Here is a 26,896-nt window from a genome sequence, read left to right on the forward strand (position 1 = left end):
GGCCACCATGGCACACATTCACATATGTAACAGACATGCACATCCCGCACATGTATCCCGGAACTTAAAAGTTGATAAAAAATAAAAGAAAAATAAATGTCATGGTATAAACTTAAAATTAAAAAAATAATTTTAGTACAAATTTGTTGTGAGATTTATAAGCGAAAATGTCCCCCAAATTATTTCTTAAACTGTAAAATGATACACATGTACATAATTATTCCAATGTGACTAGGGTTGCAGTAAATGCTAAAATAGCAAGGTGGGTGTGGAGGAGGTAGTTTCTGGCAAAGATAATTTGTGGGTAACTGCTTTTTACAGTGCATTTTTGTCTTGTTTTTAAAGTGAATAAAGGAGTGGTTGTAGCAAAGACATATTTTTTAAAAGGTAGGAGCACTTTAAATATTCTATTTAACCAATCCCTTTAAAGCCTGTCCTTGTACTACGTTTCAGCTTCCCAGAAATCCCAAACTTCCTCACTGTCTTTCACTCTCCTCTCTAAGGACCTGACAGTAACCAGGTGAGCCGCATGGTTTCCTGCAGGGCCGGTTTTTACATCATCTTATTGTGGCGCAGCACTGCCACGTGTGTGCCCTACTGTGAGGTCTCGCGCCCTCAGCAGTACATAAAGCGGGACAACACAGAGCATCCCAGTTGCACCAGGCATCCTGGCCCGAAGTTTCCCAACTCCGGGTGGCTAGAGGCCCACTGCTTTCCAACTTCCAGCAGAGTGGGTCAGTCCCGAGAAGGGAGAAGAGGCCGAAAAGGAACCATGAACGTCTATTTACTCCTAGCGAGCGGCATTCTGTGTGCCTTGATGACTGTCTTCTGGAAATATCGCCGCTTTCAGGTAATGGCGAATGTAAGGGAGATTTGAATTAGATGAAGCTAGATGAGTATATGGACTGGGGAGTGTATATGTAAGACAGTAAAATATAGTAAAATGAGAGGTAAGGGGAGATCACCTCATTTCTCTTTTTCGCTCAAAGGAACCCCAGACTTTTACCCCCTCACTCCCGCAATTCCTGTATTCTGACCAGTGATTCGACAGTTGTGGTCTCTTCTAAAAAGTCCCAAGTCCCTAAGTAATGTGGTCAGCTTTTCACTCATTGGAGAGGAAAGTGCAGTTGTCCGTGCCCATTCCCCACCACCATCTCCCACTTTAAGAATCTTAAGATTCTCTTTCTTCTTTTGCTTCTCCTCCCCCACGTGTCTGTTTGCTAATCTTACCATCTTTATTTTACGGCGCTTTCTGGGCATTCACAAATAATTCGAGTGTCAATGTGGATTTCCTGGTGTTAAAGTCACAAGTGAGGTGCTCTTAGATAAGAGTCAAAGACAGGGTTCATATGTTTACCTACTAGGGTGCGCAGGAAATGTAAGGAAAGGATATGGAACTTTGGCACTAACGACTACTTTCGTTTTTTTTTTTTTTTTTTTTTTTTTTCTGTTTTTGGAAGAATGTATTTTTGAATTAATGTAGCAATTCAATACATTTTTAATCTCTACATATTAGGGGAAATCAGTTTATTTTTGGTAACCAAGATTAAACAAGTTGTTTTTCTGTAGTTTGGAAATTGCTTAATTCAATAAACCACATATGTATAATTCCCTTCCCTTACAGAGAAACACTGGTGAAATGTCATCAAATTCAACTGCTCTTGCACTAGTAAGACCCTCTTCTACTGGGTTAATTAACAGCAATACAGACAACAATCTTTCAGTCTACGACCTCTCTCGGGATATTTTAAATAATTTCCCACACTCAATAGCCATGCAGAAGCGCATATTGGTAAACCTCACTACGGTGGAAAACAAGCTGGTTGAACTGGAACATATTCTAGTCAGCAAGGGTTTCAGAAGTGCATCAGCTCACCGGAAATCCACCTAAAAGCGTACAGGATGTAATGCCAGTGGTGGAAATCATTAAAGACACTTTGAGTAGATTCATTTGATTGTGTGTTTATACTAAATGAATTATTTTTTTAAGAGGGAGTGGATGCCAAGTCAGATACAAAAAAATCCAGATACTTCCCAAATTTCTTATTTATACTTTAAGTAATTGATTGCATATGGCTAAAATATACTTACTGGGGAAGGAATGGAAGCACAATAGTGAAAGAAAAACAGTTCAAAAGTTTCTTAACAATGAAAAGTGACAGTAAACAAACTATAGTTGAGATATAGTGATTTTAATTTCACTCAACTGTGAAAAAGTTTTCATTAATGGTTCACAATACAATATCATAAATTATCTCCAAGTTTGCATTAAAGTAAGTGGGATTTGATGGAAATGTTTTCCATTATGTGGAACGATATTTCTTGCCACTGTTGAATATGAGTAATAATAATAAAAACCACCACTGAGCATCCTACAATATGCCAAGCACTCTATTAAGATCTGTGCTTTACACACTTGTGAAGACAGTGACAAAAACTTTTAACTACTCTTTGTGGTCAGCTTTTGAAAAGGATTTCTTTCCCTTCACACTTCCCCCAGTTAGATATTCTTTCATTAAAAATGCCTAAATCTTCCCTGAATTTCAAAAGTCACCTATAGAAAATTGCACACCTTAAATAGCACCAAAATGTAGTGGTAGAATGCATGTAACATAATGTGGATTAAACTTAAGGAAAAGTATTTCTAACCTCTTGTTAGCCATCTATTTTCAAATATTATAAAATCTGGTATAACTAAGGAATTAACAATCTCTTGAAGTTTACTAATAGCATTTGACCTGTCTTCAAAGAAAACCCTCAGAATGGGCTGGGCACGGTGGCTCACACCTATAATCTCAGCACTTTGGGTGGCCGAGGTAGACAGATCATTTGAGGTTGGGAGTTCGAGACCAGCCTGGCCAACATGGGGAAACCCTATCTCTACTAAAAATACAAAAATTAGCTGGTGTGGTGGCGGGCACCTATAGTCCCAGCTACTCAGGAGGCTGAGACAGGAGAATCACTTGAATCCAGAAGGCAGAGGTTGCAGTGAGCTGAGATCATGCCACTGCACTCCAGCCTGGGCAACAGAATGAGACTCTGACCCCCAGTCTCCCACCGAAAAATAAAGGAAAAAGAAAAAGAAAACCCTCAGAATGTGAAACACAATTTCAGCTTATACATTCATACATAACTTACAGAGGTGGTTCAATTAGAGGCCTACCTGTTTACCTACCTTCATGTCCCCTCCCCCTAAATAAATTACCAGTATAAATTAAACAAAGGCCTTAATTTCTTACTCCTTTCATCTTCAATCACAAGGAAGATAAAATGTTTTAAAATGTGTAAGAAAAATTATTTCTTCTATTGTCACTCATTTGCCAAGCACAAAAAGCTAGCAGCAGTGTATGTGGTTCTTAAACTTCTTTGGGTCACAGGTTTCCTTGATATTCTGATAAACCTATGGACTCTCTCCCTAGAAAAATGCATGTACATGTACACACAGAAAATGTTCCATATGATTTTGGTTTCATATGTTTCCTGAAGCCTAGGTTAAGAAATTTAAGAATTGATGAAAAGTTCTTTACATATGTAGGCAGTGTTTATCATCATAGGCTATGATGCTTAAACCAGTTGTCAACAATATATAATCAATAGATAAAGCTCTTAGTGATATATTTAATTATCCTTGGTAAGAAAAGTAGGACACAGGATTTTCTAATTTGGCTTTGCTAATTCTTGGCAAGTTTGACAAGTTTATCTTCCAATAGTATGTAAGTTATCACCTGTAAGTAGTAACTTATTCATGCAAGACAAAAATCACTCTATCAGCCGTGTATTACAATCATAAAATGCTAGAATTGATTAAAGCCATTTTCTCATTAACATTTAAGTCCATATGCTATTTGAAATTAAACCTATATTTCAGAGAGTATAATGAACAACTCTTAATTTTGTGAAACATAATAGAAATTAAATGGGTCATAGTTTTCTTCCAGATTACCTAAGGAAGGAAGATTGTGTATGGGAAAAGAGGTACTCAAAACTCAATTTTCTAGATTTATCACTTACGGGCTGTAGGATCCTTATTTTTCCATCTTATTTCACTTTTTATAACGAACATTGATGACGAAGTTCATATAGAAAACATGAGCTATAACAAATGCACGAAGTTTTTAAACATATTTGGATAGAAAGTATTAAACTACAGTCCTCTTATAGTATATATAGTCCATTTGTCCATATATTTGTCACGTTTCTAATTAAGTGAGGCCATCAGTTTTAACAGTTTCTTTTAAATGTACTGATTTATTTCCCACCCATATTTGTGGAAAAGAAAGATTGTATATTAAGAAAATACAAGTAAATAATATTTTTAAACTTGTGTAATAGAAAATATAACTATTCTCTAAGAAATTAGCTCAAAATAAAGCCTCCGATGTATTAAAAAAGCATATACTATTTACAAAGATATAATTGTGAAATAGAGACAGTTATGTGTGTGTGTGTGTTATACAGATACATTATCTAAAAAGAAATATAATAAGCACATGGCTGAGCATTAAGAGATTCACATTTTTATATTGCATTCCTGCTTAAATGTGAAAAAAATCACACCATCATGAACATAGTAAGTACATTTTCCTATTCAGTTAACATACAAATAAATAAGTTTCCCCCATTCTAAAAAAAATCACATTATACAATCCTATATTTTTTTCAATGAGATCTCATTCTGGTTTTCCGCTGCCACTAACAGTAGGTATTTCATAGTCAGCCTCTGTTTTGGGATCTACCATGCCTTTATATCTCTCCCCACGATGTTGTTCCAGGTATGGACCCCAGTTAGAAGCTGGTCTGCAGCAACTTATAAGGCGCTGAAATGCAAAAACAAAAAATCATTGTCTTAGAATTTAAGTGCTACAATCTATAAACAATCTAATATTGAACTGTACTTTCATTTAAATTATTTCTTTACTAAAAATAAGAATCATAGAAAACTAAAAAGTGATCATCTAAATTCTTAATGCACAGTTTACCAAGAAAAAGGTATAATCAAATGTTGCTAGTTGTTAATAGAAGTATATTAACTACTAAACCAAAATAACTGAGCATGTAAATGATTTCAAAACAAGGTGTGTGAACCCATTAGAGTAACAGAGTGACTACTCTGTACCTTCACTGAATCAGATATTTCTATCCTGGCCTTAGGATGAGGACAAGCTGAGGATCTAAACCAGTGTATAGCTGGGATGTGTTTCAAGAACAAAGGAAATGGGAGTTCCAGGATCAAACCATTGATTTGGATCCATCGTTGTATGGACTTAGAAATTTATTTAAATCTAAGACTGCTGAGCCTACTTTGTCATTGTCCTACTGAGATGTCATGATGAACTTCATACCCCTAGACCTCCATGGAAGAGGGATGACTCAGGCTCTAGATTGGGTTCAAGATATTTACCAGGCTTATTCCAGTATAAAAACACTATTAGGATGTATATTATAGCCAGATGAGGTTTAAAAGTAGTGACTATGGATATAAAGCAAACAGGTCATTTGCTTTGTGACATCTTCAGGGACAACTCAACATAGGTATAGATATCATAGCTGTCATATGCTAAGCACTGTAGCAAGGCCAGAGGATACAGCAACAAATACTACCAGACTTTCCCCACAATGAGCTTATAGTCTAGCATAGAGAAGCACAGCAAATATATAAATAATATAATACCATATTGTGCACTAGTAACGGATGACTGTCAGGTATAGAAGTAGCCAAGAGGAAGGAGTAATTAATTGTATTTCATATAATTTCATATTACCACCATGTGAGTAAATTAACCTCCATTTTGATCATAACTACTTTGTATAAAGTATAAACAATTTTAATGCACTCACTTGAAAGATGTTTCCTTTAGCCTGAATTATTTTTATGATAGCCATAATTGGAATCCAAATAATGCAGAAAATAATCATACACCAGCCTAGAGCAACTCCCCAGTCAGGGTATGGAATTGTGCCATAATTAGGTCTATGAAATCGCACCAGTGACCAAATAAATATCGCCTGTCAAAGTTAAATATGCAAAGACAAAGCTAAAGATTAGACGTTATTGCACTGATGATTAGCAATTTGATTCTGTTCCTCAGATGTGATTTATCAAAAATAATTAATATGAAAATATATTCAAATAGTTGAAATAATCAGGTAACAAACCAGAAGATAACAATATGGAATGAACCAAAATAAGTAACTTTTATTTTTACTTCGAATAAATTTTTCCAAAATTAACACCATCATATATTTATAAATCCAAATACTTGTTCAACATATATTTCAATAAAATACTTGACCATATATCAGATTGAAAGTAAAATAATATCTGAAATTTTCTGTTACTGAGCTTTTCACTTTGATTTATAATAGCATGATTTTATTCTATGCCATAGATTAAATCTACATGCCAGCATATAGATTAATACAATGAGAATGTGAAGTACACTTTAGTGGGCATGCTTTTCTCCTTGCTTAGGAATTGCTTCTATTCTTTCCCATTGCACAAAGCTGCCCTTTTGACACATCAAAAACACGTATGCATTTACACACACTATTGATGAGCATTTACCAAAGCACATTTCACTTTCAGCATCTTACTCAGGGAAAAACAAAAAAACAAACAAACAAACAAAAATCCTCAATATATGTTTAGGAAATACAGTCAAATCTGAATGTTAAAGATGAACACATTTTAAGGCCAAGTTAAAATAAATCTGAAATGTTGAAGCATTAAAACTAATTAATTAGAAATTGGTAAAGCAAAACAAAACAAAACCCAATAATTATCAAAGAGTTTCCTTAAATTTAGCTGTCTTTGTTTTACTAAAATCAGTGAGAAAACAATAAATAGACCTATAAGTTTAATTTTAAAATTAAATGGCTTAGCTCCATTAATTTAATTACAGTAATTTAAACATATTTCACAGTTACTATAAATGTACATAACTACAAAAGAATGGATGAGGGATAGTGGAGTCCAATACACATGACTTTATAGAATATAGATGGCAATTTAAATCATTTCATATGTAATACTTTTGCATTTTAAATTAAATTCAGGTGTCAAACTTATGTAATCATTGAATATTAGCTTGTTAAGAGATCCAGCTAAACCTTCTAAGTTTACAAGGGGTTTATTTTATTATGGAGACTTGTGAAATAAAAATATTTAGCATCATTTTCAAAATCTTTTAGCAAAAATATGGAGTATCCAAATATTTTAATTCAGCATTATCTCATTCCAAACTGCTCACCTTTTGAAAGTGATCTCATAATGTTAAAAAATGTAATCCTCTCTACAAACAAATGTGATACTTTAGATTTGAAGGAAATCCTGGATATAATTACTTAATGGCCTTTTCTAGGAAAACCTTTGAAGCATGAAGGCAATGAGAACCAAAATAAATCTATGAAGCTTTGACACTGCCTCACCCCACCACCATTATTTCTAGTCCATAATCATTCTCCATCCAGTGTAGTGTTTATTTTGGTGCTCAGCCATTTACTGTCCTGAGATGTTATTTGAAGATTTTAAGTTGATAAGTTATGTCTCTCGAGTAAGACATACTTTTGCTTTACCTCAGCTCCTAAATAGTAATAATTATTGAATTTATTAACATAAACCATTGCCCCTATTGACACAGGTAAGTTTCTTTTACTGCTTTCATCTGTCAAATACCTCCCTCATTAAGAGATAAAATATGGATTAAAATAGGACTGTTGTTTCTCAGCAGTCAGTATATTTAAACTGAATTCTTTAAGGGAGGATCTGGGCCTTATGCATCTTTGTTTTTTCTGCGCCTGGCAGAGAGGTTAGGAATATTATTGATGGCTCAACATATTTTTTTAGGGAATGAGCAAATACATGTTTTATTTTCATTTTTTCTATTGATAAATTTTAAATTATTGATAACTTTTACATCCATATGAACCTGTTTATGTTCTCAAATGGTAAATGTTTAAACTGATGGCCTCAGAATAATACTGCAAAGGCATTTTTAATTTAGGCAACTTGGAGGCACCAGCCATAAATACTGCAAAATTTGAAAATCATTCATTTATAGAATTAATTTGCATTTTGTCCTCAATGTGAATTATTAAGTTCATCTTGGAATGTATGTATTATTGAAACCAAGTTCATGGTATATTATTACTTACAATCAAAAGGATAGGCGTAATAACAAACCAGCAAGCTCTCCACCATAGCCAGAATATCCACCTCTTTGCGCCAATCATCATTTCTATATCCTCAATGAATCTGTTCCCTCCTAAAGAAAACAAAGAGTACATTGAGTCCTTGCTTATTATCTTCCAGTAACCATTGTGGCATCAATTATCTTTCTGTGTCTAAACATTTTTCTGTACGACAACAATGAATCATACACCTGTAATTATTTTTTCATAATTTTGTCCAGTATATTGTACTTTGCTGTTATAATAGTATAAAAATTAATAGTATAATTAGGTAAACATAATGAAAATGAATCAAACTAAACTATTCTAATAAAACTGGAAAATAATTTTATAGTTACTATTTACCATAAATCCAGATGATTCCAACTATCTCCAGTATAGCTGCAATTAAAATGCCCCATCCAGCACAGAAGTGGTCAATCAGATGAACCCAGTAAATTCCAGCCTACCAAAAAAATATTAATTACTTCTAAGTATATTTTAATTGTTTTTATGATTGATGGGATGTTCAAATTGAATCTATAATTTGATCTTGACATATGCTCCTTCAATTTCCCTTCTGCTAAAATGTGAAAAGCAATGTTTCAAATGTAAACCCAAATGTGACTTTAAATATCTCAAAAATCTTTCCATCTATACTGAGTCACTGGAAAGGAAATAAGTACTTAAATTTGTTGATTATCAGAATGGTATGCAATGTCTGTATGTTCTGAAGTGGCTGTGAGAAATGTAGTTTGTGTTTAAAGTCTATAATCTTATTGTAACTGAGGTAACTGTCCATTATTCGGCCTCCTCATCTGCAAAATAGACTTACCATAAAAGTAGGAATGGAGAAAAACGGGCTAAAACCCAGAAAACCTTGACCCAAGTCAGACGTGGACTTGTCACTAAGCATCATCTTAAGCTTTGGTTTCTTTAGTTAGGTTATAAAGTATGTTACAACTAATATGTTTCTATGAAAAAAAAAATGCTATAGTATACCTGAGTCACACAGACGAGACCAAGGAGAAACAAAACCAAGCAGCAGCCCAAAGTTATGGGAACCCTCATTTTCTTCATCACTTTGGGAAATAAATCTTGAATTGTTGTTGTGATCGTTTCTTCAGAGGGGGAGAAATGACGTGTTATATGTCAACTTATTTGCCAATACTGTTAATCACAGAATTCAATGTATGTTAATCAAACTTACAAATATATGTTGAAAATAGACTCTGAGCCCTGTTCCTTGCTTTTAAAAACCCACAGGGTTATTTCTTTTGGCAGTCACCACTTGGTTCTGATGAAAATCAAATGCAGCTCTATTTGTTGTTTTTAATCTGCTTTATATGATTTTTCATTGATAGCAAGTGTAAGGTAACAGTCCCCTGTGAGCTGAATTAGTCTAAAAGGATGAATTCTAGTAGGACTTTTAAATAAGGTAAATATTTGAATAAGTGGTGTGGAAACAGAAAGGATTCTAGGTTTAGAAATAAATGTGTTCATGAAATAGGGAACTGGCTAAGAGTAGAAGGATGTGAGAATGAAAATATCAGAGAATATGTTTGAAATTTTCAAGGACTTTGAAAGTCAACCAGAAAAGTCTGGATTTTATCCTATAAATAGAGTAAACTGAAAATATTGTATGTGAGAGAGTGGTAGGATGAAAATTGTTTCAGAATTTCTCTAGTATTGTAACCTAGGTAAATCCTTATGTGTTCATAGAAGTATGTGCAAGGATGATCATTGCAGCAGTGTGTGTAATTTTTAAAAAATTGTATATCATTCATATGCCCATTATTATGTCAACAAAGAGATTGTGATTTAATTAGATCTATATGCCTTTGTATCAATGGGATTCATAATCAATGCAAAAACAACTTTCAGAGTCATATGTATGCTATGAAACTTCACATTTATGTGCAAATTTGAAAATGTATATGCTATGTACGGACACGTATAACATGTATATAAACATGGACAGAATAACATACACAATCTATGGTAAGAGTTGCTTCTAGAAAAAAAATTTGACTTGTATTAGGAAAAGAAAGACAGAGGACTTCATATTCACCTGTAACAGTTTATTTTCTTAAAATATCTGAAACAAGTATGATAAAATATTATTGTGTATTCCTTTTGAGTGTCAAGTATTTTTCTGTATTTAAATTTCATTTAAAACAACTTTCAGAAAGATCATTCTGAGATTAACAGCTAGAGGGGGTAATAGGGGTAATAAAAGCACGTTTTCAAATAAAGGAAATGCAAAAGAAATATAAGAGGAATATGTTACCTCTGGAAGTATTACTTACCAATTGAAGCAAACTGAGAATCGAGACCCAAAGTTAAAAGCATGAAAAAAAATAATATGGACCAAAATGGACCACCTGGGAGTTGGGCTAGAGCCTCTGGATAGGCAATGAATGCCAAATCAAAACCTACGAAAAATGTATGATATTTTAAATTAGTTATCAAGAATATTCACATATTTAAACATTTAAAACATAAGATATTAGAAAAATCTCATCTTATTTGGCAACACAATCCATGACATAATTTTTTTTTTTTACCAACTATTTCACATTCCCTTTTTACAATATTTAATTTGGTTGTTTTGTGATATGATAATGTGAACATGTGACATGAATTAAGTTAGCAAATAGACTGCAATGTAAATGGTACATTCCTTACATAAGAAAGTTTGTTTTAATAGTTTTATTTAACTTATCTTATTTTTTAAGATTGACAAAGAATAAAAGCTGTCTTAAATTCCAGAAACATAAATTAGTTCACGTTTTCTTAGCCTAGATACTCTAAAAGAATTGCACTATTAAAGAAAGATATATTTAGGGACTAACTTTTGTTTTTAACCTTCTCTCCAAATGTTTACCCAGAATCACTATATGCATATATGCAAAATCATATGTAATGAAACTATAAATTAAATCTTGTTTTCCATTTGATGTTACCTTTAACATGCTTTTTAATTTTGTGCCAGTTATATTAATTATGTGATTCTCAGTTTTAAGTATTTTTAAGTTTCTTCGACCTCCCAGAGGACTAACTTAGGATTCATGAAAATTAGCTTTTAGTCTAGGCACTATCACTTCCTAAATATTTGACCTTCTGCTAGACATATATGACATTTCTGTGCATCAATCCTCTTCTCTGTAAATGAGGAGCTAGACACTAGATAATCTACAAGATCCCTGACATTCCATTATGAATCACCAGTCTTTCCATCATATGATACTAACTATAAACAAAATTTTAATGAAGCATCCCTACTTAAAACAACCCTAGTATTTTTTCCCCAGGAATCTGTAGCCAGATAATTAAGCATCCCTAGCTAATATCTGTAAAATTAGGGAGTTCACTAAGATTCCTTTAAAGCTAGACACAACTGGAAACTCAAAGTCACTTGACTCTCTCACCTATATGATGTTCATGTGTTTTAAAAATTCAAACCCAGTAATATAATTGCACAGAGGGAATTTGTATATACATTTTGTTTCTTTTATAATGCGTGGGAAGTGCTTAGCAAGGACTAAACAAAATTAAACATCCTATCTTCTTCAGCAATATTTCCCTAATATACTCTTGTTTACATGGATAATCTAAGAATTGTTATATTGTTACAGCAACAAAATTATATAAGATGAAATGAGGAAGAAAATTCAATATTCTAAATCATAACTGTGTTAAGTAAATTTCTATAAATTCTAGTGGAGTTTCATAAGTGAGATACGTTGAATTAATCAAACTTGATAATATATAGTATTATATACCTGATTTTACAACTTGAGAAACTTCCTTTCCAGATATATGGGCCATGTGTCCCAATATAGAAAAAATAGCAAATCCAGCAAACACACTAGTGAGACAGTTTGTCAAACAAACTACAATGGCATCAGAGAAGCAGTTGTTTTTGAACTTATTGTAAGATGATAGAGCAACTAAGCCACCCCAAGCCACTGAAAGGGAGTAAAATATCTGAGTGGCAGCATCTTTCCAGACCTATAAGAGAAAATAATTTAATATTTTAAAACATATACTCAATTTTTATTTGTGTAAATACTTCACATAAGCAAAGAATATATTATTAATAACAATGAAATGAACACCCAAATGCCCATTACTCAGCTTAAGAAATAAAATGTTACAGTCTTTTAAATCCTTTTTGTACCCCTTCCTTATCATTATCACCCTTCTACCCACCAGTGGTAGTTGCTATCCTGACTTTTGTGTTCATAATTTCTTTGTTCTTCTTTACATTTAAGTTTGAATGCTTTGTTTTGGAATTTATAGAAAAGTTATCTTAATGCATGTAAACATATACAACATGCCATTTTTTATTAGGTATTGTGAGATTTATCCATCATCAAGTTGAACTATATAAAATGTCCACTTTGTAATTCAAAAGTGAAACAATATAAGCAAATTCATTTGGCTAAATTAAATATATGTAGTTTTAATCATTCTTTTCCACTTCTTTTTTGTTTGTTTTTGTTTGTTTGTTTTTGTTTTCGAGACAGAGTCTCTCCTTGTCATCCAGGCTGTAGTGAAGTGGTGAAATCTTGGCTCACTGTAATCTCCGCCTGACAGGTTCAAGCAATTCTTGTGCCTCAGCCTCCCAAGTAGCTGGGATTACAAGCATGCACCACCACACCCGGCTAAATTTTTTGTATTTTTAGTAGAGATGGGGTTTCACCATGTTGGCCAGACTGGTCTGGAACTCCTGACCTCAGGTGATCTGACCGCCTTGGCCTCCCAAAGTGCTAGGATTACAGGCGTGAGCAACCGCGCCTGGCCCTTTTCCACATCTTTATTGCCACACTGCATATGTCACAATTTATCCTTTCTCCTGTTGATGGACATTTAGGTCATTCAGTACGTTGCTATTATGGAGCTGTAAACATTCTTGTACATTCCCCATACATAGGTGTGGAACTGTGATGCCGAAAAGTATATGCATTCCTCCCTTCTACTAAATCTTGCCAAATTGTTCTTTAAAGGGTTGTACCATTTTGTACTCCCACCAGCTGGCTGTGAGGGTTCCCATTCCTCCACCTACTTGCAAACACTTCATTTTCCATATGATTTGTTTTTTTCTGTGAAATTCCTGGTCATGTCTTTTGCCAGTTTTTGGTTTGGGCTGTCTTACTCTGTTTCTAAAATTCTTGATGTAATTTGGATTCTAATCTTTTGACTATTATATATGTTGATTTTTTTTCCTCCCAAATTTGTGAGTTAATTTTGTTTACCTTTTAACATTGTGTCCTTTGATGAACCAAAGTTTTTGTTGTTGGTTTACTGTAGCTGAAGGTATCCATCTTTGACTATATGTATTATCTTTGATCTCTATTACTTTTAAAAAACAGCTTAGCCCAAGGTTATAAAGGTACTATTCTACATTTTCTTCTAAAGGAATTCAAGTTTTGCCTATATTGTTAACTTTTCAATTCACCCAGTATTGATATTGTGCATATCAATATGTGTGATATGTGAATGATATGTGAAATTTCCAACTGATGTTGTTTCCTAAGTGGGATATCAATTTTTCAAGGATAATTGATATTATCAATTAAATCAATTAGATATCAATTCTATCAATTGGATTATCATCACTTACTGATCTGCATTGCCACCTCTGCCACATACCAAGTTCCATTTGTTTTTGAATTTATTTCTGAGACTATTATCCTGTTCCACTGGTCTATATGTTTTTACCTATGCTAACACCTCACTATTTTAATTAGTATAGCATTTTAAATATTGTTTCATATCTGATAGGACAAGTCCTCTTCACTTCAGATACACCTTGGGGTTTTGGCCTTTTTCTTTTTCAAATAAAATTTAGATCAGTTTTCAAGTTCCATAGAAAACTCTTTTGGGATAGACAGGGGGAGCTGGAAATGGGTGTGGCAGTCTTGTGTTGTGTAAAAATGCTACTGAATACCATGATGTGTACCTAGGTTGTAGACAAAAGTGAAGAGAAATTCCAAACATAGTTTTAATCTCTGTATCTATTAATCTCATACCAATATACAAGATTATTACATTAGGGATCAGGAAATCGTAATTCAAATTTTATGAATTGGTTGTGTTCAATTGGCTAAAATTGAATCCATGTAAGTCTTAGTTTCATCACTGTAAAATGAGGGAGTTAGAAAAATAATCTTCGCATTGCTGAAGACTCCTCTATCTATAAATTTGTGTGGTTCTCTACTCTCCTGGAGATCTAAATGAAGTTCAGATATTTAAAGGAAAGGAAAGACACCTGATTATGATTCCATGTTTAGAATATATATTGTGAGGAATTTTAAAAAATCTAAGAAAAACAATTGTCATTGCCAGCAAACCCCAAAAAGAAGGAGTTGGGTCATGTTGTGTTGGAGAGTAGAGGGGTGAGAAGATTAAATTGTTTGTCTCACAAGGAGCTTTAGGTTTCACTCTGATTTTTTAAAGATGTTAGAGTCACTGAAACACAGACCAATATAAAAGTGTCATATAAATTTTTCAGAATGATTTCAAGAAACTACAAAACCCAGATATCTTAGGCTTGCAAAAGCCACTAAAAGAATATCAAAGGGGATTTTTAACTAGGCTCAAAGTCATGAGTTTCAAAGAAAATGGTGAATCTAATTCTTCGGGAAAATGCTGCAACTCTAACAAGATAGTATAATATAACAGAAATAATTGAAACAATTGTACATTAGCTCATATTTATATAAAAGCTTACTATTTCCAAGTGCATTAACATAATTTATCTTGTTCAATAGCCTAGCGTGGAGAAGGTGATGAATGCTAAGTTCCATTTTATTTGTTTCTTATTCACCATCCAAAATGGTCTTCAAATTAGGAAGAGATTAACCAACAGGGATAAAAAGAGTGAGGCCCAAGATAAATGAAGAAGCAAATTAGATGTCCTGTGGACACATCAACGTATACTAATCTCCAAGACAACAATAATAAAATTCCATAGATCTAAAATAAGTTAAAGCTATGTGATTAATCATTGAGTGGAAATTATTGAGCACCAAAAAAGGTAATCAAAGACCAAAGATTGGCATTTCAGTTTTCAGAACGGTAATTGTAAATTAAGGACAGATTTCCACAACTAAAAGCTAATACATTTGGCACAGCTTACAAAACAAATTTACAAGAAATAATTACACATCTTCTTGTAAGCATTTAGAGAAGATGGCAATGGTTGGAAATTAGCATGAGTTCCATGAAGAATACTATAGCAAAGTAAAACTAATATCCATTTTGAATAGTACTACTAGCATGGCAGATAATATTAACATAATCTCTCTTGACTTCAACATAAAATTACAGGTTTTTAGTTGAACAGAAGCTTAATGTGTGCTAAGAATGTGATGTGACTAGTAAAAAAGTGAAAGGGCCGGGTGCGGTGGCTCACACCTCGAATCCCAGCACTTTGGGAGGCCAATGCGGCTGGATCGCCTGAGGTCAGGAGTTTGAGACCAGGCTGGCCAACATGATGAAACCCCATCTCTACTAAAAATACAAAAAAATTAGCCAGGCGTGGTGGCACACACCTGTAATCCCAGCTACTTGGGCGGCTGAGTCAGGAGAATTGCTTGAACCTGGGAGGCAGAGGTTGCAGTGAGCAGAGATTATGCCATTGCACTCCAGCCTGGGCAACAGAGCAAGACTCTGTCTTAAAAAAAAAAAAAAAAAAAGGGGGGGAAAGTATTCTAGGCCATACTAATAGAAGCATACTATCTGTAGTACACTTACTGTTAATACTCTCAGCAGTCAAATTTTAAAAGATGTTATATGCCAGTGATACATTCAGCCATTATCTGAAGGTAAAGTTGAAACAGGGTTACCCAATTCTTATTCATCGCACATGTTTAAGTTTTTCGTATAAGTAACAATTTTGGTTATGGAATGCTTACTCCATGTCAAATTTATGTTTTAACTTCACAATTCACTAGACAAAATTTGATAATATTTTGGGGATATTAAATTTTCAAGAAAATTAAAATGTATATTAGACCATTAAACTTTCAACAGTAATCTCTAAAGCTACTCTGAGCTTATCCAATAAATCACATAGCCCTAGTCATCAACTTGCAGGTATTTATGCATGAAATATTGTTTTTCAGATTAATAAGCCTGGAATTTTATTGGTCAAGTAGAATCAGTTTATATGAATAAAAATTACTTTTAAAATCCTATTTCTAAAAATTATCTCACCATCAATAAAAGAATATTAATGGCATGTTAAATATTAGCTAAGTCAGACATCCTAGTGGATACAAACTAACAAATTTAACTGTATATTCTTTTGCAAGCTATTACATTACTATATTCATATGGAGCCAAAAATGTTTGGCATTTGCTTTTAAGATTTACCTCCTCAGATAATTTGAAATCCAAATTAAGACTCACCTCAGCTTCCCTAAGTTTTGTAAAATTTGACTGTGCTCCAATATAGTATGAAATGCCTTTTGAAGCACCCTCCAGAGTTGCACCTCGTACTAACAGGATGAGTAGGACCACATAGGGGAAAAGAGCTGTAAAATATACCACCTACCAAGAAAAGTAACCAAAAATTAGTAAATTATTTTTTAAATCATGATGTATAATTTTATACAAGTAAAATTATTAGCCAGTTGAGATTAATTAAATAAAATACAGGGGATTTCATAGGTTCTGATGATATACCAAAGTTAGCATAATTTCTTATTTTAGTCCTCACTACTCTCAAGTGATTCATTTCAAAAATACTTTGATGTATTAATCCACATTTCCCAGGTTTATGCTGTAAATAAATAATACATCAGCAGTGATAACTTGGGATCTAAATGGACTGCTCTCATAAATACATCCTTATACATGTCTGAGGAGACTGAATGTCTTCTCTCAGTAAATTACTGCATTGAGGTGAGGAGAGAAATGATTTAAACCCTGCATTGATTAATATATATTCAGTGTTCAAAGAAAAGGAAAATATTTCCTAGCAGATGTTCAAATCCCAGAAAAGCATATTGAAGTGAATACTGGACACCTGTTACTGTTATCCTTACAGCTCCCATTAAGAAAGTTTGATAACACACATACAAGTGCACTGCTTCTGTACTAGATAACACATGGTTCCAGATGAGCAGATTGCCTTTGAGACCAGCTTTGCCTTAATGTGGATGATTTCCTTGATCCGTAGATGTCCTGTGTTTTATAATACATCCAAGGAGACGATTTAAACAAGTCATCCAGAGACCAATAAAAATTAATTACCTGGGTAAATGGACTTTAATGGACTCTTTCAATATTAGCATCAAAAGGAAACCAAGGGTTTAAAAAATGTGGAACTAAAACATTTTGGAAAGTTTTCACTTGATTTGTGATATTCACAGTATTTTTGTAATGTGACAGCATGTCTCATCACAACTTAACATTAACTGAATGTGCTAAATATTGTACTGAGAATACAAAGACAATATCCCCAGTGATTCCTGTCCTCCACCTTTGAGGAAATATCCATTGACTAGTTAAAAACACATAAACATTTTTTTTCTGGGTATTGTGTAACTGTTCACAGAGAAAATTTCATGTTGTTCTCTTAAATTACCATTATTCTCTCTGAAAGTTTATAAAAGTAAACAATGAAGTGAGAAAATATAACAGAATGTTTTTCAGAAGAGGCCCTTTCACTGAGAGAAAAAGTTCTGTGTCCATTTTGGCAATCTTTAAGAGAATGAATACATAGTTTGTGTGTGTATATATACATATACATATATATATACACACACACAGACACACAGACACACACACATGCACACAAACACACACATTTCTCTCTCTCTCTCTCCCCCCCCCCCCACCAACTGGGGGATTCCTGATACTATTACTCTACACAGAACAAGAATCTAGACTTTCCAAACCATATATTGCAATATATGATTCCATTCAAGATGCTTCTTTATATAGTAGGATAGAAAATTTAATAATATACTCTTAAACCTCAGAATGCTCTATCAGCTAAAAGAGTCCATGTTTTTAGGAAATGTGCACCTCTAGTACTAGTTTTTATTTTGTTTGTTTGTTTTGTATTTAGCAATAACAGAGATCCTATGTGTTTACTTAGAGCTTAAAATAACTATTTAGAAAGCTTTTCACACATTTGAATGCTCCATTATAGAAGGAAAAAAACATGTTTTTGATAATGTTTGATATTGAACTACAATGAAATTGGAAAGCTGCTATATCACTATCTAATGTGTTTTTCAAGTTACCTTGCCAGAAGACTTGATTCCTTTAAATAGTGCTGCTCCAACTATGAGCCAAGCCAGAAGAAGACAAAGTGCTAAATACCACACAATTACTCCAGTCTCATTCATTCCACTTGACCGTTGGAGCGCCACTTTACTGAAATACATAAGTCATTTTATGATCACAGAATCACTTGACTTAAAGAAAATACATTGAATTTTGTAATACCATTTATCCAGGTGGAAGTTTCATGAATATTGTATCTTATTAATATGTCGAAGTTCGGTGAGCCTTTATTGATAGATACTATCAATATGAAGAGGCACAGATAGTTCATTAAATGGCCAAGCTCTGAATTCAGTTAACCACAGCCAATCCAAAGTTTCAAACCATAGAATAAAAGATCTACTGATTCTTTTAGCTATTACTTTCCTCTATTTCAAGATCTTTTATATAAAGAAATTGACTTTATGTCAGATTATTTTATTTTACTATTATAGTATTTTCTCATGTTAAAATAATGAGGAAAACATTTAAAATTATATTAAATATTTCCTCATTCCATACTTATAGATATCATCAAACTCAAATGATCCTGTTATTCACACTTTTTCCACAGACTTTCTGTAAAATTCCAAGATTCTCACCAGGTACATGCATGAATCTAGGATCTTATTTCTAAGCTTGAAGTTTGAGAACATTTGAAGATCCAAAGTTTAACAGAGTTACAAAGGTCATTAACAGTGAATGAAGAAGAGGTCATTTAGCAGTAGAGTCAACAATATTAGGTAAGGGTAATGGATAGATATAGAGTAAGTAAAGAGAGATCATTTGAAATTAATGAAAGTAAATATAACACTACATATCTATTCTTACCATATAATGACAACAGTAAACAAAACTACTGAAGAATTACACTTTTTTAAAAAGCAATATTATTCATCACCCAACGATTTATCATTACAACTTGATCATTGTAGTCTAAACTTTGTATGTGTTTTCTTCAAAGCAATTTCCTAACTCATAGCTAATAAGTGCTTAATAAATCATTACAGTGTTGTGACCATTTAATAACTAATTTATAAAAGACACATTGCTGACTATGAGCTAATTTTGCAGGTAGCTACTAGTCACCTGGGATAGGTAGACATTTGAGTTAAATGAAATATAATTTGTCCTGATTTTCCTTTTTATGTGTTAAGCAAGGGGGTTTGATTAATATTTTGTTGTTTTATATAAATTTTAAGATAACATCTGCTTAAAAGTAAATCATCTAGTATACTTACTTCCAATATTGTTCACTGGGAAGCTGCCCTGGCTGATAAATTTCACTGCCATTGATGCAGATAAAATTGTTGATGTCTACCCAGCTTTTATTCATTTGGACAATCTCCTGTATTCCTTTATTCACTGTACTCACATTACAGTGAGTTACTAAAGATAATAAAAAATATAGACACAGACATGTACTTAGTTTTAGAAGATTGCTTTCCTAGAAAAAAAGTTTTAATGGTAAAATATTTAAATTATCATCAAAATTGTTACTTGAAAAAAGTGGAGTAGAAACCTTACAGATGGAATAAGCTATGTACATTCAGCATCTTAAAATCTTTTCTACTAAACTAGGAGGGATTACAAAACTGTCTACCCTTTTAAGCTGTGATTGTATTTACAGTAACAACAGGTATAGAGTAACAATTGTTTCAGTTGAGGTTTAGTGCGCTAACAAACTTTTGTGTGTAGATTTACCTATCCAACCTATGCATATAGACAAATTAAGGCCTTTAAACTTCTCAGTAGCATTAAATATTTATAAATTTATCCTCTGATGTACATAGGGAATTAAAATGGTAATAGCCTACGACATGGATGGTACATTATCCCAAAGATTAGCAACATATGACATGAACAACACCTACTGTCTCCTGAGACACGCACAACTATCCTGGATAGTACTTTTCTCCCTTTATCATTTTCTCAGTTTCTCCTCTCCTGCCCAGGACATAGGCCTGAAAGAAGTACTCTTAGGCATGATTTAGCCTTCCTGGCTGCTCTCAGGGATTAACACATTGTATTACTCATTTTTCCGATTATATATGCTATCTTCTGCTTTCACCAGTGACCTTTGGACCATTTAAAATCGTACCTAAGTTGCTTAGAGAATGATTTGACCCTTCAAGCTTATAAAAAATATATAAAAGAACTATTTGGTGGTTGACAAATTTTACCTATTGGTGATCTGCTACAGTTTTTATCTGACCACGAAGAACAATTTTTCCATGGTAGTTCACTTTGAAAAGAAGCAAACATGTAGTAAAGACTATAGGCAATTATGACATTGTAATAGATTGTCACAAAAATGGATATCAGGACCATTGTAATTCCCACACCTGGAAAGAAAGAACAATTAAAATAAAAACCAAACTCAAGTGAAATTTATTTTGCTAATTTATAAAAAAGCTGATCTCAATTACCACAAAATCTATTTTAAAATAAAAAAGACTATTTCAGGCAGGGTGCGGTGACTCATGCCTATAATCCTAGTACTTTTCAAGGCTGAGGAGGGCGGATCACTTGAGGTCAGGAGTTCAAGACGGTTAACATGGTGAAACCTTGTCTCTACTGAAAATACAAAAATCAGCCAGGCGTGGTGGTGCATGCCTGTAGTTCCAGCTACTCGGGAGGCTGAGGCAGGTGAATTGCTTGACCTTGGGAGGTGGAGATTGCTGTGAGCCGAGATCCACCACTGCACTCCTCCCTGGGCATCAGAGTGAGACTGTGTCTCAAAAATAAATAAATAAATAGATAGATAGATAGATAAATAAATAAAGACTGTTTTAAATGACTTTTTTCCTTTTTCTTTCTGGGAGAGTAGGGGCTAATGTTATCTGAGTAATTTTCTTCTAAATTTAAATTTATTTTTATGATTGGCTTTCTGATGCAGTTTCTCAGTTGATTAGAAAGCGTATTAAGGCCAAGGCCAGAAGACTTGTTGTAAGCACATCAAATTCACATAAACAAAAACCCATGTCTATTACATTTTCTTATTAAGCCTGCAAATTCTTGTCAGATCATGCAAAGTCGACATCTTTAGACAAAAAAAAAAAAAAAATTCAAAGCTCATATCTTATTTACTCACTGACCAATACAATATTCATCTAGACATCAACATTTTGAAAAGTAGAAAATGAAGCCTCTAAAATAATGACCTGGAGGGATGGTGTACATATATCTACAACCATGTGTAAAGAAAATTAAATAATTCAGTAACAATCTGAATTTAAATATCCAAAGTTTCCTTAACTAAGCAGTTTCAAAATGCAGTTTAGCATGCTGAATATAACGCCTATGCTTAAAACTAGCTTTTAAGGTAGTTTCTCCACTCTTCCAGAACAATATTCTATTTACCTCACTATGAATTTATTTTTGATGTTGCATTGAAAACAAATAATTTTCAGCAGCTAGCACATACCAAAATGATATTTAATCTTCAGTCAAAAGAGGTAGTTTGATGTTTAATAACAAGGCATTTTTAAGCTTTATCAGCATCCTATTCTATTAAGAGCATCCAAGAAAAAATAGTGACCTACCCTTCAACTTTTCTGAATGAGGCATTGTAAAAGATATGCAAAGGCAGTAAGACACAGACTACATATGAAGTAGAAAAAAGTTAGAGCCTTTAAACTAGAGCACAAGACTATGTGGTAAAAGAATTCACCAGGTGAAAATGGGAAAATAATGACACCCTTCTAACCGTTCTTGGTGTGCTTTCTAACCCTTCCCATTTCTGCAGCCCATGATAAACAGAAATAAAAACATTTGATTTTTTAAATTCTGCAGTGGCATACTGTACAGCGAAACAACAATAATGTATGTTTTCTTTGCCTTAAATTGTCAGAATTTTAAGCAATTTTTTGTTCCTCACAGTGAAGGTAGCTATATGCACAAATATACAAATAACCATGGTGAAGAAAATGCTTTATTACCAACCTTGAAACAATGGAAGAATCCTCCAAACTGAAACTGGACCTAAGCTAGCAAATTGTCCCAGTGAACACTCAAGAAAGAACAAAGGTAAACCAGCCAATGCTAGCATAATTGCATAAGGTATCAAGAAGGCGCCTAAAAAGGATGAGAAAGAATCAAAGCACTATTATAGCTCAGAGTCTTGATGGCACTTTGACAACCAGCATAACATTTTAAAAGCATCCTGATACAGTGGAATCAGAGAGTGCTGGGTTTGGGCCTAAAATTCACTACTTTCTATGAATAAGTAGTTGATTTTTTAAACCTTGGATTTCTCGTCTACGAAATGGGGATGCTAGTATTACCAAATGAGGCTGTTGTGATTACTAAAAAGTGTAGAGTATAAAAAGTAAGCCAGAGGAATTGAGCGATCCCAGGCATTGGAACCAGATAGACCTAGGTTGAAATCCTGGCTAGACCATTTACCAGTTATGTGACCTCCAGCAATTTGTCTAATGTCTGAACCTTCGATTCCTTATAAAAGGGGAGAACAATGCCAACTCACTTTGTGGTAAGGGTTCAAATACAGGGTCTATGTGAAAACACTTGCTAAAATGCCAGGCACATGGCCCATGTTCAACATTGGTTTTCCTCCTTTCTCCTTTAAAGATAAACGGTATATTTTTAAGACTTGGGGTAAAACTGCTAATGTGGCTCAGAGTATAAGTTACTGCAATTAAGTTTATTATTCTCCAAAGAGTCACAAGGTTCTTCACTCAGTATTAGTACAAAATGTATTGGTTTTGTTTGAAGACTCTGAACTTTTGAGAAATACTTGTAGTTAACTTTCAATTTCATAAGGAATAATTCTCCCACACTAGACAATTCACCTCGCCCATACTTTTAACCATTTATCATTTTCCCTTTTCTTTCTTTCCACTTTTGGGGCATGGTATTTTTCATTAGAAACCATGCCAAATTATGGGTTGAAGCAAGGGCAGAATATTAAGCTTACTAATAAAACATTCCAGAAGTACTGGCAAAGTTTAATAAAGAATGTGGGGATCAGTGGATAAAAATGGGTTTTCAGATTATATACATTTTATTTACTCATGTTACAGTTTTGCCTCAAGTATTTTTCATATTATGATACTGTAACATCATACCTAGGAATAACATTTTTTCAACTCTCAAAATGCATTCTACTAAAAATGAGTCTATAAAGTACTTGTTATTTATTCATAGGTAAGTGGTTTACTTTAACACTAACCCTGGAAGTCACTAGACCACAGGGAAAAATATGTTTGTATAGATGTTGCAATGCACATACCATCTTTACTACGACTAATAGAAGTTTAAGTCCTATGAATGACAAATATGAAGAAAAAAAATTCGGAATATCCCTATTTAACTACAACAATAAACAAGCTTTACCAGCTGAGTGTGAACAGGTATTTTTCTTTAAAAAAGATTATTTTCTTCAGTGTTATACCTGACTTTTCACCTATTATATTATTTTATTATTAATACTATCCATAGATGATAAATTGTTAATATAGTGGCCACAAATTGTCAATACTACAGACCTAGACCTTAAAGTGGTATGACATTTCTCTTTAATAAACTGTTAAAAAGAATATACAGATAAAAATATTTCCAGACTTTAGAAATAACTTTTCAAACCTGACTATATTTTTAAACCTAATTCGCATTTAACAAATTTTAATTTCATTTTCCTCTTCCACTCTTGGATAAAAGAAGAAGGACTGAGAGTGTCTAGATCATCTATTACCCAAATGATGTTATTATAAAAAATTGAAAGCCAATATGGCATATTAAATTTCAGAGGAAATAGTGAAAAATATAATAGCATACAATTAATATTATTTTTGACTATATTTTCAAAGTTTCTATTAAAACTAGTTTAATATAGTTCCTAAAAATTCATGGCAATTACTGGGCTTATGTATGATGTCAAGGCACAGGGAATTTCTTATTCTAAACATGAGTTACAAGAGGCTCAAAATGATCCAGAATGCTTCTCTTTACCACACTGGACCTTACGACACAGACAGAAATAAAATTGTGATTTCTGATGCATTTTCCAGCTAATATTCGATACCAAGATGACTAAATGACCCAGCTTCTAGATAGGGGAATTCATGCTACTGACACTTAAAGTGTTTAATAAACGGAGTTCCTTTCTTAAGTCTCTGAAGACCACTGTGAATATTTGAATGTAATCAGTTAACATGAAATGTGATTGAAATATCACCACACAAAATCCTATTATACTAAGAAAAATAATTATAGTGGCACAGTCTCACTGGTACCCAGTTATGAAATATAAGGGCATGCCACCTCTATACTTCTAATAGAACCTGTAATTACAAGTAAATAAAATATGGTGTAAGTGAAAAGTTGTTTGGACATTACTAGAGAATTGTGCAATTCATTTTATTTCCCTTTGTGTGTCACCTCAAAGTTATTTTTCTCTCCTTTTTCTAATTGAGTCTACTCTAATGATCTACAAGGTATACACAGTGTTTTTTTTTTTTTTTTTTTTTTTGCAGGACTAAAACATCAATTCTTGAACTAAGTTATTTCATTTTAGAAGGATCTTCCACATAGTCAGTCCAATTTGGAATACATGTAACTCAATATTGCAGCTTAAAATACTAAAACTTTAATTACTTTTTAATCATCTTTTTCCACACTTAAATCACCAAAATGTAATGCATTTAGTTAAGCAAATAATTTATTTGAGCTTCTTAATAGAACTTATTTTTCTGTTTCTTTCTGATTCAGCTATAAATTAAGCAAAGCACAACTTGAGTTTGAACAGATTATCACAGAAACATGCATAAATTTGGAAAAGTATGTCATAGTTGAAGATTACGTGAGATCTCAAATCAGAAGCTTAGAAGTGCTAAAAATAAAGCTTTTATCAAGTTTATGTCTGAGGATTTTGTGAAACTAGCTTTCTAACTTGAGCTAGTAGCTCAGACTAATAATAAATTCAATATGCTTATTTCTCATTCTCCCACTAACCCAGACCATCAACTATCATATGCCTTCCTTCAACTCGTAAAACATCCTCAGAGGCCATACAGCACCACACTTAAAACTGAAGGGAAAAGCGGGGGTGGGGGTGGGGGTGAAATAGAATACCTCCACCATTGTTGTACGTCAGATATGGAAATCTCCACACATTTCCTAATCCCACTGCATATCCAACCATAGATAGAAGATAATCCGATTTTTTGGACCAGTTACCACGGTCCTGATTCTCATCATTTTCACCAACATGGAAATTCTCTGATGAAGCCGACACTTTCTGGGGAAGAAAAAATATCAACAGCTTGCCTTTCTACCATTACAAATTCCACAGAAGCATAATTTCACAAATCCATAAAGCAACAGAAAATGGGGGGAAGAAACCCTGAAAACCATAGCTCAGGGGAATGCTTTACAAAGTTGGGAAGATTTCTGCTGATAGCTGCTTGTACTTTACACCATTTACCCCTTAAAATGAGCAAAGTTCTGTAAGTAGATATGTTTAATACTCCATCAGTTGAGATTATCCAAATTTTGGTAAAAATGTTAAATGTGACACCAGTGTGAGACACAAATGAAAGCAGACAAATCAGGTTTGAAATACAAAGGTGTTTGTCACACCAGTGTGAGGGGAAAATGAAACTAGACAAATCAGGTTTCAAATACAAAAGTCTTAAAGATGAATTAGATAAAGTCATTACTATTGATACTGTAGCAGATCTTTGAGCAGGATCAAATGTAGTGTCTGCTGGAAGAAAAAGCAAGAATCTATAAACTTTTCTTATGGTTTGATAGTATTGGATGTATCAAGTTAAGGGTAGTTTAACTTTTCTCTGTCTTACAGATTAAAATCAGTGCCTTTCTAAAAGCCACAGAATAATATGCAGAGACAAATAGTCCTGTCTCAGCAGAGGAAGTAGCTCTGTCTCCACTTGGGAGGGAGAGAAGGGACAGGGGTTCTCTCCCAACCTGCTCACTTCTATGGGGTATGGAGGGTTCCTTGGGTCAATTAAGAACCGTGTGTACTTTTGTACTTTCCTCTAGCATATGGACACAGTTAGGAGACAGACAGAGAACAGGATTTTGTGGGTACCCCCAAGGCAGAGGATGAGGTGGCCCTAAGTCTTCTAGCTATGAGAGTAAGAGCTTTTCTTTCTTCTCTACTCTATAGGTATGTCTCAGGCACACCTAATAGTTGAACAGAAATGTGGAGCACAAAGAACAGCCACAGAAAGCAAAAACAGACTAGCAACCGCCCTTAAGTTTTCCACTCTCAGGTCCTCTACACCTCCCGCAGCTCCCAGACTCCTACCTCCTTCCCCCTGCACTTGAAGAAACTCGAGCATTTCAACTTGTCCATGGTTCACTCCCTCGGCTGGCTCCGCCTCGCCTCCTCTTGCAGTCTGGCTGAGCTTGACTGGTGGCAGGTGCACACTCCCCTGTTCCTACCTGCCAGAGTGAG

General features: G+C 33.7%; 2 protein-coding genes and 1 long non-coding RNA gene across 3 annotated transcripts; 2 read left to right on the plus strand and 1 right to left on the minus strand.

Annotated features, from left to right (window-relative positions):
• The first annotated feature begins 629 nt into the window (after window positions 1-629).
• On the plus strand, window positions 630-1,951 carry LOC105468369 (kita-kyushu lung cancer antigen 1 homolog). The gene is made up of 2 exons (XM_011718475.2): window positions 630-850; window positions 1,625-1,951. Exons 1-2 carry the CDS (start codon window positions 773-775, stop codon window positions 1,889-1,891), a joined length of 345 nt encoding a protein of 114 aa, XP_011716777.2. The 5' UTR covers window positions 630-772; the 3' UTR covers window positions 1,892-1,951.
• Window positions 1,952-2,169: 218 nt separating this feature from the next.
• Window positions 2,170-26,896, minus strand: LOC105480076 (sodium- and chloride-dependent neutral and basic amino acid transporter B(0+)). Its single transcript, XM_071088650.1, has 14 exons — window positions 26,747-26,896; window positions 25,549-25,714; window positions 22,402-22,533; window positions 20,640-20,801; window positions 19,698-19,845; window positions 18,435-18,567; window positions 16,591-16,731; window positions 11,955-12,183; window positions 10,479-10,604; window positions 9,172-9,290; window positions 8,536-8,635; window positions 8,155-8,264; window positions 5,839-6,006; window positions 2,170-4,817 (listed from the first exon to the last, which is right to left on the minus strand). The coding sequence occupies exons 1-14, from the start codon at window positions 26,792-26,794 to the stop codon at window positions 4,671-4,673; spliced, it is 1,929 nt and encodes a 642-aa protein (XP_070944751.1). The 5' UTR covers window positions 26,795-26,896; the 3' UTR covers window positions 2,170-4,670.
• On the plus strand, window positions 19,034-25,318 carry LOC139360755 (uncharacterized). The gene is made up of 3 exons (XR_011618220.1): window positions 19,034-19,199; window positions 22,339-22,485; window positions 25,186-25,318. It is a non-coding gene; the product is annotated as an uncharacterized lncRNA (long non-coding RNA).

Source organism: Macaca nemestrina, chromosome X (assembly GCF_043159975.1).
Source record: "Macaca nemestrina isolate mMacNem1 chromosome X, mMacNem.hap1, whole genome shotgun sequence".
NCBI lineage: Eukaryota > Metazoa > Chordata > Mammalia > Primates > Cercopithecidae > Macaca > Macaca nemestrina.